This window comes from Hyaena hyaena, unplaced genomic scaffold (genome assembly GCF_003009895.1).
Source record: "Hyaena hyaena isolate Hyena2069 unplaced genomic scaffold, ASM300989v1 scaffold_90, whole genome shotgun sequence".
NCBI lineage: Eukaryota > Metazoa > Chordata > Mammalia > Carnivora > Hyaenidae > Hyaena > Hyaena hyaena.
The window spans coordinates 1402855-1415664 of NW_024080722.1; the positions used below are offsets into that span (position 1 = coordinate 1402855).

The 12810-nt window shown below is 44.0% G+C and overlaps 1 protein-coding gene across 2 annotated transcripts in view; it reads left to right on the forward strand.

Annotated features, from left to right (window-relative positions):
- The window catches only part of FBXW2 (F-box and WD repeat domain containing 2), a 29962-nt gene extending 18402 nt beyond the window's left edge, over positions 1 to 11560 (forward strand). For both annotated transcript variants that reach the window (XM_039234630.1, XM_039234631.1), the window contains 2 exons: positions 1069 to 1238; positions 6754 to 11560. In XM_039234630.1, coding sequence (XP_039090561.1) covers positions 1069 to 1238; positions 6754 to 7042 — 459 coding nt within the window. In that variant the 3' untranslated portion in view covers positions 7043 to 11560. The remainder of the gene's footprint in view (positions 1 to 1068; positions 1239 to 6753) is intronic.
- The last annotated feature ends 1250 nt before the right edge of the window (positions 11561 to 12810 follow it).

Genomic DNA, 12810 nt, shown 5'->3' on the forward strand with positions numbered 1-12810 from the left:
TCCCCTCCATTAATTTGCCTCATCAAGGAAAAACTGGCAAATATAAGAAAATTAAAGTGGCGTAGCACAAGGGGAATATTTAAAGGGAAGCAGGAATGTCTTACTATAAGCCATCTTCAACCCATTGGAAAGAGAATTATTCATTATTTCTATGTACAATGCTGTTTCTAACCCTGATTTGTAAATAAAAAAGAACCACAGAAATGTATCTTCATATTCTGTTTTCTTAAGACACATCTCAGGCTGCCTGAGTGGCTCAGTCAGTTGAGCATCTGACTCTTGATCTCAGCTCAGGTCGTCATCTCACAGTTTGTGGGGCCCGGCCCCACATTGGCCTCTGTGCTGGTGGTGTGGCCTACCACGGAGCCTACCTGTGATCCTGTCTCTTCTCTCTGCCCCTCCCCAACTTGTGCTCTTTCTCTCTCTCTCGCTCTCTCTCTCTCAAAATAAATAAACTTAAAAAAAAGACACATCTTGTACCCACTTCAATTCTTAGATCTACGCTATAAAAACAAAGATTTACTTGTTAAATTTTTTTTAATGTTTTATTTATTTCTGAGAGACAGAGACAGCATAAGCAGGGGAGGGTCAGAGAGAGAGGGAGACATAGAATCGGAAGCAGGCTCCAGGCTCTTGAGCTAGCTGTCAGCACAGAGCCCGACGCGGGGCTCAGACCCACAATCAGTGAGATCATGACCTGAGCTGAAGTCGGTTGCTTAACCAACTGAGCCACCCAGGCGTCCCAAGATTTACTTGTATAATAATAAAAAAAGTTTACAGAGCGCTCTTGTATACATTCTTGCTGCATTTTAAAAATTGTTTCGTGTGGTGGGCATCTTCATTGTGGGAACTGAGGTTCAGAGAGGTTAAGGATTTTAGCCAAGGTTACACAATACATATAGGCAGCAGCAGAGCTAGGACCTATGCCTCTCCACTATAAAACCTGTGCTCTTGCTCATCTACTTCACTGTATAGCTGGCTTCAGCAACCATAGGCCACATTGTTTACGCGTAAGCTTGTCTATGGTGATGTGATTTGTCATGTTGTCTAATTTTCTTTTATCTGTAGATTTGGCCAATTGGGAGAGAAATTAACTGCAAGTGCTTGAAGACACTGTCTGTCTCTGAGGATAGGAGTATCTGCCTGCAGCCAAGACTTCATTTTGATGGCAAATACATTGTTTGTAGTTCAGCGCTGGGTCTCTACCAGTGGGACTTTGCCAGTTATGATATTCTCAGGTAATGCTTCCTTGAGACTGTAACCTCTGACAGTCTTTTCTCATTTGTTTGTTTGTTTGTTGTGGTTTGATAGTAAAGTCAAGACTAAATACTTGTATAAACCATTCAGTAGCTTGGTTTGGGAAATGTTTACTACATCAGTTATAAACAGGGTTATATACTGAAAATCGCACACATAAAAATACTAAATAGGCAAGAATTAGAGTTTCATGCTAGAACCTCAAAGATGTAGGTTCTAATCCCTTGCCTTACTGTGTTACTTCCCCCTTTCAGAGTTTACCATGCTTTTCTGGAAAATAAAAGGCTTGGGTATAAAGATCTTTCAGGTCTCTGGTTCTAATATTTTTTTAAAATATATTTATATTTTATTTTTAGACAGATAAGGTGTATTTAGTAAAATAACGATTTTTAAATTAAGCTTCTTATCTTAACTCTAGGACAGTTACCACACAGTGTTATAGCACCTCCATGCAACACCCAGGGCGCATAAGAACAAGTGCAATGCTTAGTCCCCATCACCTGTTTCCCCATCCCTTCACCCACCTTCCTTCTGGTAACCATCAGTTTGTTCTTAGTACTGAAGTATCTGTTTCTTGGTTTGTCTCTCTCGCGCTCTCTCTTTTCTTTTTCCTTTGCTCATTTGTTCTGTTTGTTAAAGTCCACATGTGGGTGAAATCATATATTTGTTTTTCTCTGATTTAGGATTATACTCAATAGCTCCATCTGTGTAGCTGCAAATGACAAGATTTCATTCTTTTTTTTTTTTTTTTTTTAAGTTTGTTTTGAGAGAGAGAGTGTTTGGGGAAGGAGGGGAGAGAGAGAATCCCAAGCAGTCTCCATGCTCAGCACAGGGGCCCAAAATGGGGCTTGATTTCACAACCAAAGATCAGGACCTGGATCCGTATCAAGAGTAGGACGATTAACCGACTGAGCCACCTGGGTGTGCCAAAATTTGATTCTTTTTTATGACTGAAAAATATTCATATATATAGAGAGAGATACAGATTTAGATATATATGTGTATACCCACACACACCACATCTTTATCCATTTTATCGATGGACACTTAATGCTGCTTCTGTAATATGGCTCTTGTAGATAATGCTGCAGTAAACATAAGAGTTCATGAACCCCTTTGAATTAGTATTTTTGTACTCTTTGAGTAAATACCTAGTAGTGCAGTTGCTGGATCATAGGGTAGTTGTTTTTAACCTTTTGAGGAACCTCCGTATTGTTTTCCACAGCAGCCGCACCAGTTTTGCATTCCCACCAGCAGTGCATGAGGGTTCCTTTTTCTCCACATCCCTGACCACACTTGTTTTATCTTCTGTATTTGGTTTTAGCCCTTCTGACAGGTGTGAGGTGATATCTCACTGTGATTTTGATTTGCATTTTCCTGAAGATGAATGATGTTGAACATCTTTTCATGTGTCCATTGGCCATCTGCATGTTTAGCTCTGATAATTTAAGTTCTACTCCCTGGTCAGTGAAATTCTGTATTGAGGGATTAAATGGCCTATTAAGTAGTAGAAAGATGGAGGTATTTAGAGAAAATTGGAATTTGTAGGATTTCTCTTCAGAGAAATAAGGAAAGATCCATAGACAAGATAATTTTGTGATTCACTGCATAACTTAGACCCTTCTTGGAGATTGATGGTAGTTGTAAGCATACTGGAGGCTGATGGAAGCCAGTGGTATATGGTGATGAAGAGAACTTACTTTGATGATAAGCCTTGGTTTAAAATCTGGTGTCCTCTCCTATGAGCTGGATGATTTTATGTAAGTTTCTTAATCTTCCCATGCCTCAGTTTCCTGACCTATAAAGTGAAGATTAAATGGAACGTCTGTAACAAGGACCAAGTATGAGACCTGGCAGATCTTTATTACTAATAGCCCTGAGAAGCCCTACATAAAGAAGCCTGTTTGAATTTGTTTAGCCTACTGTACCTCACACTCATTGTATACAAAGCCCTTTTTTTTGAGGAACACCTATTAAGGGCCCACAGAATTAGTGTTCCACAGCACGGCAGGAAGTGCTGGCTTGGAGTAGTATAGAAAATTGAACATTCTCATCAGTGTTTTTATGCATGACTGTTTGGGGGCAGCTTGTATGAGATCTGTCATGCTAGCTAATCGTACTTTGTCAGGCTCTGTCTCTGGTCATACAGTTATAAATAACTCCTTTTATATCTTCTGGAATCAGAGCAGCAATTCTAACCAATTAGGTTTCCAAGCTGTCAGAATCATTTCTAGAAATGATTGATAATTATGCTTTGAGAAAAAAAGACTGGAATAGACCCTAGAAAACTTTAAGCTTTTCATTTCATAGGTGGGGAAACTGATGCCAAGAGAAGGTATGGGCATTGACTAACATCTCGTAACTCACCCTAGTCCTGCATCTGTCCATCCTTCTGTCTGTCCGTCCGTCCATCCATCCATCCATCCATCCATCCGGCGTCATCTAGTAGGCATATGCTTAAGGTACCAGCAAGCCAGAGGGAAAGAACTTTTTAAAGAGTGATACTTGGCAAAAATCCAAGTAGTCAGCATGAGAATCATCTTATCTTTATTACAGTTTAATATTGTTTTTGTTTTGCTTTAAAATTTGGATAGGTGGGATGCAAAGGTAAGGTGGAATAATGCTTAGAATCTCTAAAGGTTTTAATTTGATTGCACATTTACCTTTCTCATGTCTGTATTTCTTTTATTTAGAATGGCTTAAAGAGAGTACAGGGTCCCAGAAGAAAGCTGTGTTAGTTTTTGTTATTCAGATACACTAGCTTTGAGTAATAACTACACTTTAGTTTGCTGCTAGGAAGTGTTAGATTTTTCTTTCTTTTTTTTTTTTTTATGTTTATTTATTTATTTTGAGAGAGAGAGAGAGTGAGCACACAAGCAGGGTATGGGCAGAGAGAGAGGGAGGGAGAGAGAATCCCAAGCAGGCTCTGCACTGTCAGCACAGAGCCAACACGGGGCTTGATCCTATGAACCATGAGATCATGACCTGAGCCAAAATCAAGAGCTAGACTCTTAACCGACTCACCCACCCAGGCACCCCTAGATTTTTCTTTGAAAGGGGCCATTTATACCTTGCCACCTCCTCACCCCCTGCAGCACAAATAGACCAGCCTCTTCTGAAATCTTAGTGCAACTCTTGTGGCCTCAGTTGCTAAGTCCAGGTAGGGCTACTGATGCTTTGAAGCAAACCGAAGAGAAGCAGAGCACTTGTGGTAGCACACGGTGCTCAGTAAATCTAAGACCTGCAGTCTCTTCAGCTAAGTTACCTCAGTACAGCAAGCAGGGTGATTAAGTTCAAGGGCCCAGATGGCACAGCAGGAATGTCTGTTTACCATTCTAAAGTAGTCACAGTTACAGGGACTGTGAGCCTATCAAGACCTGCATTCCCCTCTGCACTGTATTTGTGCTTCAGTGATTGGAGTCTGTTCATCTTCACCAGGCTTGGGTCCTATCCCCTAGCCACCTGGTTATCGAAGTTTCTGGTTGTTTCCTGCTTTGCATCGGCGATGTGGGACTTACTGGACTTTCTTGCTGTTTTCCCAGTTTCCTTTGGATCTCTTCTGTAGGAGCTTTTATTTGCCAGTGTTCATTGCTCTATTCATTAGCAGATATTTATTGAGCACCTACCTGTGTTTTAGGCATTGGGATATACACTGGGAACCTGCAGAAATACTGACCAAACTTGTAGAAATTACTAACCAGCAAGAGGGAAGACGGACATTAAATAGCTAGGTGTTTTAATGGTTGGGCTGAGGGCCACACAGTATGGGGCACTTTGACACCCACCTAGTTGTGTTAGGGAACGCACCTTTGAAGAAGAGGTTTGAGCCGAGCTCTGAAGTATGAGTGTCTGCACTAACTAAGTGCCAGTGGGTGGTGTGCAGTAAGGAGCTAGTAGACCAAGTGACCGGTCTGTTCAAAGGCCCTGAGACTGAAGGAGCCTGGTGGTGGAGATTCGAGTGCAGTAGAGAGCCATCAGAGGGTTTAAAGTTAAGTGAGGTGGTGATAGGATCAGATACTAGAGTGAGATTAGCTGACTGCAAGGGGCAAAGAGTAGATGTGGGAAGACTAATTGAAACTGCTGGCAACAGTGCAGACAGAAGGTGTGATGTCTTGGATCAGTCTTGGCAATTTAGATAATAGTGAATAAAGTAGGAGAAAACGTTAAGAGGTAAAACCAATAGATCTTGGTGGTTGAATTTGTCCCTTGAATAAGGTAGAGAGTTGGATGGTTGCCATGATTCCTTGCTTGAGCAACTGAGTGAAAGAGCAAGCAAGGAGGTAAGGAGGAGAGACGGGCCTAGCCCACAGTTCAGATTCGGACAGGTTGGGTGTGAGGAATAGGTCTTCTCCCTACTCACTCACCCGCTCCCTTCCTAATGTCCGCTGAAATCTGCTTGAACCCGAGTTCCCTCTTCCAGAGCTCATGATGTCTGGCCTCCCACATCCGCACACATCGCTTCGTATGTACGTGGGACTATCATGTATAGTCTCCCTGTCCCCCCACTGTGTTTCTCCCCCTCAGCTGACTTCCTTCACGTGTCCCTTCTTTGTCCCGCTTGCCAGGCCCTGTCCGTTCTGGCTGAGCGCTTGGACACACACTAGTTGGCAGTGTCCTTGTTAAAATGCAAGTTAACCCGGCCTCTCACAGGGGCCCCCACATTGTCCCAGAGCAGGATTTTCACATCCTTCTCTCACAGCTCGTTTAGTGCCTTCAAAGAGGACGTTGACTTTTCTTGTCAGTCTTTTGCCTCGCTAAGTGTGCAGGCCACAGAGCCTGTGTTTTTGTGCTCCTTTCTGCTGCTGTCTGGCTGCACTGCTCCTATTCTGTGCCTTTGTTGTCAGTGTTTGGGGAAGGTGAGGGGTGCCCTCCCCACACCCCCAGTCTTCCCTAACAACTGCCGGGGCATCTGTTGTTAGTGTTTCTGGATTATTTAGGAGCACCTTTATTCTTGCCTCTGTTGGGTTTAGAGTTGGCTCCCTGCCAAGTCGAGTAACACTGGAGCCACCTGGTTTCCAGTCTTTGTTCCAGGCTTCAGGAGGCTCCCACAGGCCAGTGTTCTAGGGTTTGGTGAATCCATCTTTTTACCTAGTGGTACAAGTGGGGTCTTGGAGTCTAGTTCTCTCTGGTAATCCTTAGCCACAGTATGGACCCCGGCTGGACGTTAAGTTTTCACATCTTGTAAATGAGATGTTAAGTGAGAAAATCTGTAAGATCCTTTCCAGCCTGGGTGGGCATCTCGTGCTTTCAGAAGTGGCCATGAGATACTCTTCCCTTACGTGCCGCTATGATTATGTCACTGTGAAGGGTTCTTCCCCTTCCCCTATTTTAAGCTCAGCTTTTTGTCTTTTCCATTTTTATCGAAAGCTTTCATTTAACTCTCTAAATTTTCTTGAATTTTATATTGGTTTTAAATGTCTCCAGAAAAGATTACAGTGGCAGAAACCGAAGTAAAGTTGCCTTCTGGTTCATGTTTCCTAACTCTCGTCTTTGTAGGGTCATCAAGACTCCTGAGATAGCAAACTTGGCCTTGCTTGGCTTTGGAGATATCTTTGCCCTGCTGTTTGACAACCGCTACCTGTATATCATGGACTTGCGGACAGAGAGCCTGATTAGCCGCTGGCCTCTGCCAGAGTACAGGAAGTCAAAGAGAGGCTCCAGTTTCCTGGCGGGCGAAGCATCCTGGCTCAATGGACTGGATGGGCACAATGACACGGGCTTGGTCTTTGCCACCAGCATGCCTGACCACAGTATTCACCTGGTGTTGTGGAAGGAGCACGGCTGACACCACGAGCTTACCACCACTGACTGACTTTGGGTGCCGGGGCTGCGGGTTTTCAGTGCAACCTCTGTGGCAGCCGACTGCATGAACCAAAGTTCTCACCTAATGGTATCATGGCGCAGTGCACAATCATTTATCCGTGTTTCCAGGGGCCAGCGCTCGGGGCGGGGGAGGGCTCGTTTTATCGACACACAGCGCAGCATGCTAGTGGGGTACGCCATTGACTTCATTTGTACTTAGTTATGTTGGTCAGTATAAGAGGGTGCGTTTTGGGTTCATCTTTCTTGAATGTTGGTTTTAAGTAAAGAAAGTTAAATGGTTCATTAATCTGCTAATTGGTTGCCTATAAAAACACATTCAGTCTATTATTAAAGCTTTTTACCATCGCCTTTTTTTCATTTGAAGTTGAAGCAAAGGTGCTATGATGCTGTTCCAGCAACTTCTCTCACATGGGGCTTAGCTTTTATAATAGCCAGTGTTACAGAGACCGCCGAGTCCTGTGACATTCATGAACTCTCCACCACATGCCAGTTCTGAAGAAGCTCGGTCTTCCAGGGCACATCAACACATTCTAAACCCTAGTACTTGGCAGAGTCAAGGTTGGCCATGTCTGAGATGTAAGGGAGTTCTGTGGTTTTTGTTTCCGTGTGAAGCAAGCTGGTCATTGGTCCCCTGCCGCCTGGGTGAGTGCACGGAGGTGACTGGTACAGTAGAAAGAGCACTGAGCTGGCCGGTTGAAGACTGGCTCTGTTACCTAGGAGCCCTGCCACCTCGGTGCATCACTTCCCTGGGCCCCGTTTTCCCTGTCTGTACAGCCAGGTGTTAAGCTAAGTGAATTTCTAAGGTTTTGGTCCTGCATCTACTGAAGTGTGGGCAAAAGTTGATATTTCAGTTTTGTCTGATTCATTGTTTCTTTTGGGATGAAGATAATATTTAAATGAAATCACTGGCACAAAGTTATCTATAAGGAAATCAGATGGACCCAGGGGAAATGTAGAAAATACAACAAATTCCCTAGAATGTTAGCATTTGGATGTTGGCAGATTGGATGTTAGCAATTGGATAAAATGCTGAGGAGAATCTTGGTTCTTTAAACAGACAATGAATGGGCTGTATTGGAAGGAAAGGTACCCGAACCTGACATTTTCTTCCTCCTTTGTCTCTAACTTGATGTGTGGCTTCAGGCTGGTTAACTTTTTATCCCTGGGCCTAGATGAGGGTTTACAAAACTCAGATGCCCAGGGTTGCCATGCAGATAACATAAAGGATTGACGGGTGTTAGGGCTGTGCTTAATCACAGAAAGCTTATTTAATGGGTCAGTTACTCAGCTCTAAATGATAGCTCCAGTGGTGGCAGGTCTTCACGATTTTTTTTAAGAGGACGTAGAAATCCAGATTTTTATTTGAAATCTCCTGATTTTTGAAATGTTGACAACTAATTGTAGATAGTGTAAAATACCGTGAGCTAAACCAAGCATGTCTATGAGCTACCAGTTTGTATCTTCTACCCTGTCATTCCTGTGAAGTTAGGTAGTTCTGTGATCCGCAGTGGGAATATTTTAACATATTTGTCACAACATTAGGGACAAAGTAGAGGGAGCGAGCTGTAGGACAATTCAGCTGTTTCCCATTGTGTTACAGGAAAGTGAGGGGGAGTGTTTCATCTGTGGGCCAACAGGAAGTAGTTTGAAGGTGAACTTACGAACTGGAACCTCCTTTGTAGTCTCCGCCTGGGAATATGAGTTCTTCATTCTTTGTGATGCGAATATGAAGGCATCTCCGTTTTACAGGTGGGAGAAAGGCTCCCAGCAGAGCTGAGAATGATGCCAGCCCTGGTGGGGACCCAGCCCCGCCCCCCCCACCCCTGCATTCCATAGTGGCACAGAACCAGACGGTGACCTCTGAAGGCCGTGAAGTTAATATTCTAGAGAATTCGTGTTTGGCTTTTCAGGGACAGGCTTAGTTAATATTCTTGCTGAGACTGTAAGGGGATTAAGTAAGAGAGTAATGTGTTCTCCACCCCCAAAGGCCATCTCGCACTGAGTTCTGTGCGTGAGCTCTGCTCCAACTTGCAAGAACTGGAACCAGAATTGCGGCTGGAATCGATTTTGCAGGAGCCTCAGGAGACTTTGGGCAATGATGAGGGCAAATGACTTTCTCCTCTTCCCCCAGCCTGAACAGATAACTGAGATCACAGATCTGATGGCCCCACCTCACTTCCAGATATATCCGACAGTAATTGTTATTTGTGGGATTTTTTTTTTTTTTTTTTTTAATGACAAACCTGGCCCTTTTACAGCATGTCCCATTTTAATTTTCATTGGACACCGAAGTTCCCATCCGGTCGTAGCTTGGTGCAGCTGGTTCTGACGGCAGTACTTGGCGGTGGTTGGAGTCTTAACTTAGATTCCTCCTCACAGAGCCCTTCGTTTCACCTGAGCGTTTTATTTCATTGCTTTATAGTTGCTAGGTTTATTCATATAATTGCTGGCTTTTGTGAAAATGAAGAGCTAACAAGTTCTTTAAAAGAGTGAAGCACATTGGAGCGTCAGAGAAGTGGGAGGAAGAATCCCCCTTTCATTGTGTTCATAGGTTGTCTGCCATGCACTCTGACTTCCGCTTCCTTAGCTCAGAGGGGAGGCAATTGCCTTTTCTTTTGTGACCATTCTCATTTCTGAAAAGTGAGTCCTGAACAGATAGACTCCATCCTTTATGAGCATTGGATTTCTTGAGTGAAGACGTGTGGTGGAAGTGAGGGGCTCCTCACCTCCCAGGTTCATAAGGGTGGGGGGATGGGGGGTCCAGGAAAGCTGAGTGGGAAGTTCTAACATTCCAGAGGAAGGTAATTTCCTCCAGCCCCGTTACTTGAAGCAATAGTCAGATTAGGCAAAACTGGCCCTACGCTGACCTTTAGACCTGTCAGAGAAATAGGAAGACAGACTTATTTTCAGGGGTGAGTCTAAACTTTGAAAAGTTCCACAGGAAGCTACACACGTTTGGATAGCTTTTTATAAGTGGAAGGTGGGGAATACTGCTATTAAATTTTTTAAGGATTGCGCTTCATTTTTTCACAGTTAAAAAAGTGTTCTGGCCATTGCAGGTACTTGGTAAAGTATGGCTGAGGATGATGTAATCATTCTAATGTTTGTTCTCAGGAGAGTGATTATTACTGCTCTGCATTTATAAAACATCTTTGGGAGAGAAGAAATATTTTTGTAAACAGTATTATTTTAGACACGAAGAAGTTATTTGTTAGGCTAGACATTTCGACCTAACAGAAGTGGCTAAAGATGTGCAGCCAGGCTTTACGGCACTGTTTGGCCAAACCCAGCCAGCTCCTTAAAGCTGGGACTGTGTGCCTGGGCTTTTGGGGGGCCTAGAGGTGAATCTTCCATTGTCAACTCACTCTGCCAGTCTCTGGGTCGCCTCTGCTCGGCATCTCATGGGCCTGGGTGACCTGCAGGTGCCTTTCTCAGTCGGGAAGTGTGCAGAATCAGATCAGTGCTCCAGGACGCCGTCTGGGGCAGGACGGTCTGTCCCCTTGACACAGCCTTCCTCCCTGGTCATGCCAGTACTTGCCAAGATGTGTGTAGGACAACAGAGTCACTCTTGAGAATTACGCCACCCCCAGATAGAGTGTGATGGAAAGAGCAGGTTAGCATTTTTGGCTGAGATGCCCACTGGCCATCTTTGGCAGTGTCTGATGAGAGGGTCCCTTGTGCCTACTCTAGGAAAGTGAGTTTTCCCCAGAATAAATCCTCCAATGGCGACCCGGGTAGTCTTTGCACCACTCCCTATCAGGCTGAGTGATCATGCTCCGTGCACATGAGTGCTTGCTGTCAAGTTGTTTCAGTGTGTTTCCAGTCTTCCCTAGAACAGGGGACTTCAGTGGCTGAACGTTAATATTACAGCCCTGACAAGTGTATCCTCACGTGGTCATCACAGCTTAAAGAGCCCAGCTGGCTGCTACTGCTCTTCGTGAATGTGCTCAAAGAAAAATGTTTTTGCATATTTAAACCTGGAAAATTATTAATTCGGATGACAACTCACAATTACTCTGTGTCCCTCAACTCACACTGTAAACACGCGTTTCAACTAATTTAGACTTCATACTCTTGATGAGAGCGCTCAGGTTGAAAAAGGCTGGTCTCACCAATCCAACATCTATAGCAATGTGGTCAAAATGTATCTTCTCATGTTTTACTAATTTGATGTCTATTGTGATCTAGGGGGAAAGAGGTGAAATGTAGATCTGAAGTGTCTGTGGGGTGGGGGGGATGGAGAAGGGATTGCTTGAGCAGATAGTGGAGTGAATGTGGGACAAGATGTGTCTATAAGATGAAAAGTTACTTTCACGCATCATATGGAAGCATTCTTCTAATGCGAGTGATTGTGCTAACTATAAATCATTGGTATCTATACATTGAGGCAGGTTCTCTCAGTTAGACAACATTTGGTTAGTCAAGTCCAAGTTATTGTTTGTACTTGAAAGTAATAAAGCTGCACTACCTTAAAAATACATTCTGTAGTTTTAAGACTATTTTCTTGCCTTCTGTCCCCAACAAATTCAGGAGGGACTTTGCAAAGTTGATCGCGTTTTAGAATGTATTTTTAGAAATGGAACTGCCCGTCGTGTGATCTGAAGCGACTCTGTTCCTTTGCTGTTTCTGCACGTTCTAGAATGTAAGCCCAATAATATAACAATTTCTAAATGAGATCCAAGGGGATAGTACATTGAAAAGTCAAATGCAAGGAAAGAACTTGGGTGAGCTCCGTGAGTAGATACAAATGGGGGGAAGTACCATTATGCAGGTGCCAGATCTTGGGATTATCTTCCTTCCTCCACTATTCAGCCCATCTCCTCGTTGGGTCATTCTTCTTAATTTAAATTTGTAAGACTGCATGTTCACCAAACATCATCCTGTACCTTTGATCCCCAACAGCACCATCATAGGGCAGGCTGTCCTGTTGTACAGAGGAGAAAATCGAGGCCTGAGAAGTGGCTAATTACTTGGAGTAGTGAGCCCAGAGCTTTAGCCTCCACAGACCCAGACCCTAGATTTTCTCCACCTTTGCTTGTTTTCCCTTCCCATTTTCTCCCTACTTCAAGTCTCTTTGCTGCAAACCTGGACTGCTCCCTTCTCCCTTTACCACTTTCTGGCCATTCACACTTTGCTTCCAGGCGTGGAAGCACTCCTTCAAGCACATGGCTTCTCTGTTCAAACAACCTCAGTGAATCCCTATTACCAACAGGGCTGGGTACGGTGGGGAAGAGGGGTCTAGTCTAGATTTATTTAGCCTACCCATAACTGAGTCCTAACTCATCTCTTCAGTTTTTGGTTTCTTTTCCTGGCTTTGCACTTTGGGTCTTCTTCCATCCTCCTGGAAAAGCCCCCATTGTTCCTTTCTGCCAGTGGTAGGGTCAGCCTTGAGGACCCCGCTCACCTTCCACGGCCTTTAAAGCCTCAGCTGGCCAGCATCCATCCACTCCACCTGATTGACCATTCCTGCCAAGGGTACTTAGTTGTGCAATCCATTGGCAGTTCATCCCATTGTAGCTTTTGCAACTGGCAAACCAGTGACTTTCACCCTTGATCCAGAACTTTTTCAAAATCAGGTGAATACCTTATGTCCGCAGCAACAGTGTAAGGTTGAGTTATTACATGATTGCTCAGTAAGTTCTTGGGAACAGAAGTTCCATAGATCATCTTGGGGGCTACGTTAACTGGAAGAAAGATAACTTTTGAGAGGATCAGAACACTGAAGTGAAA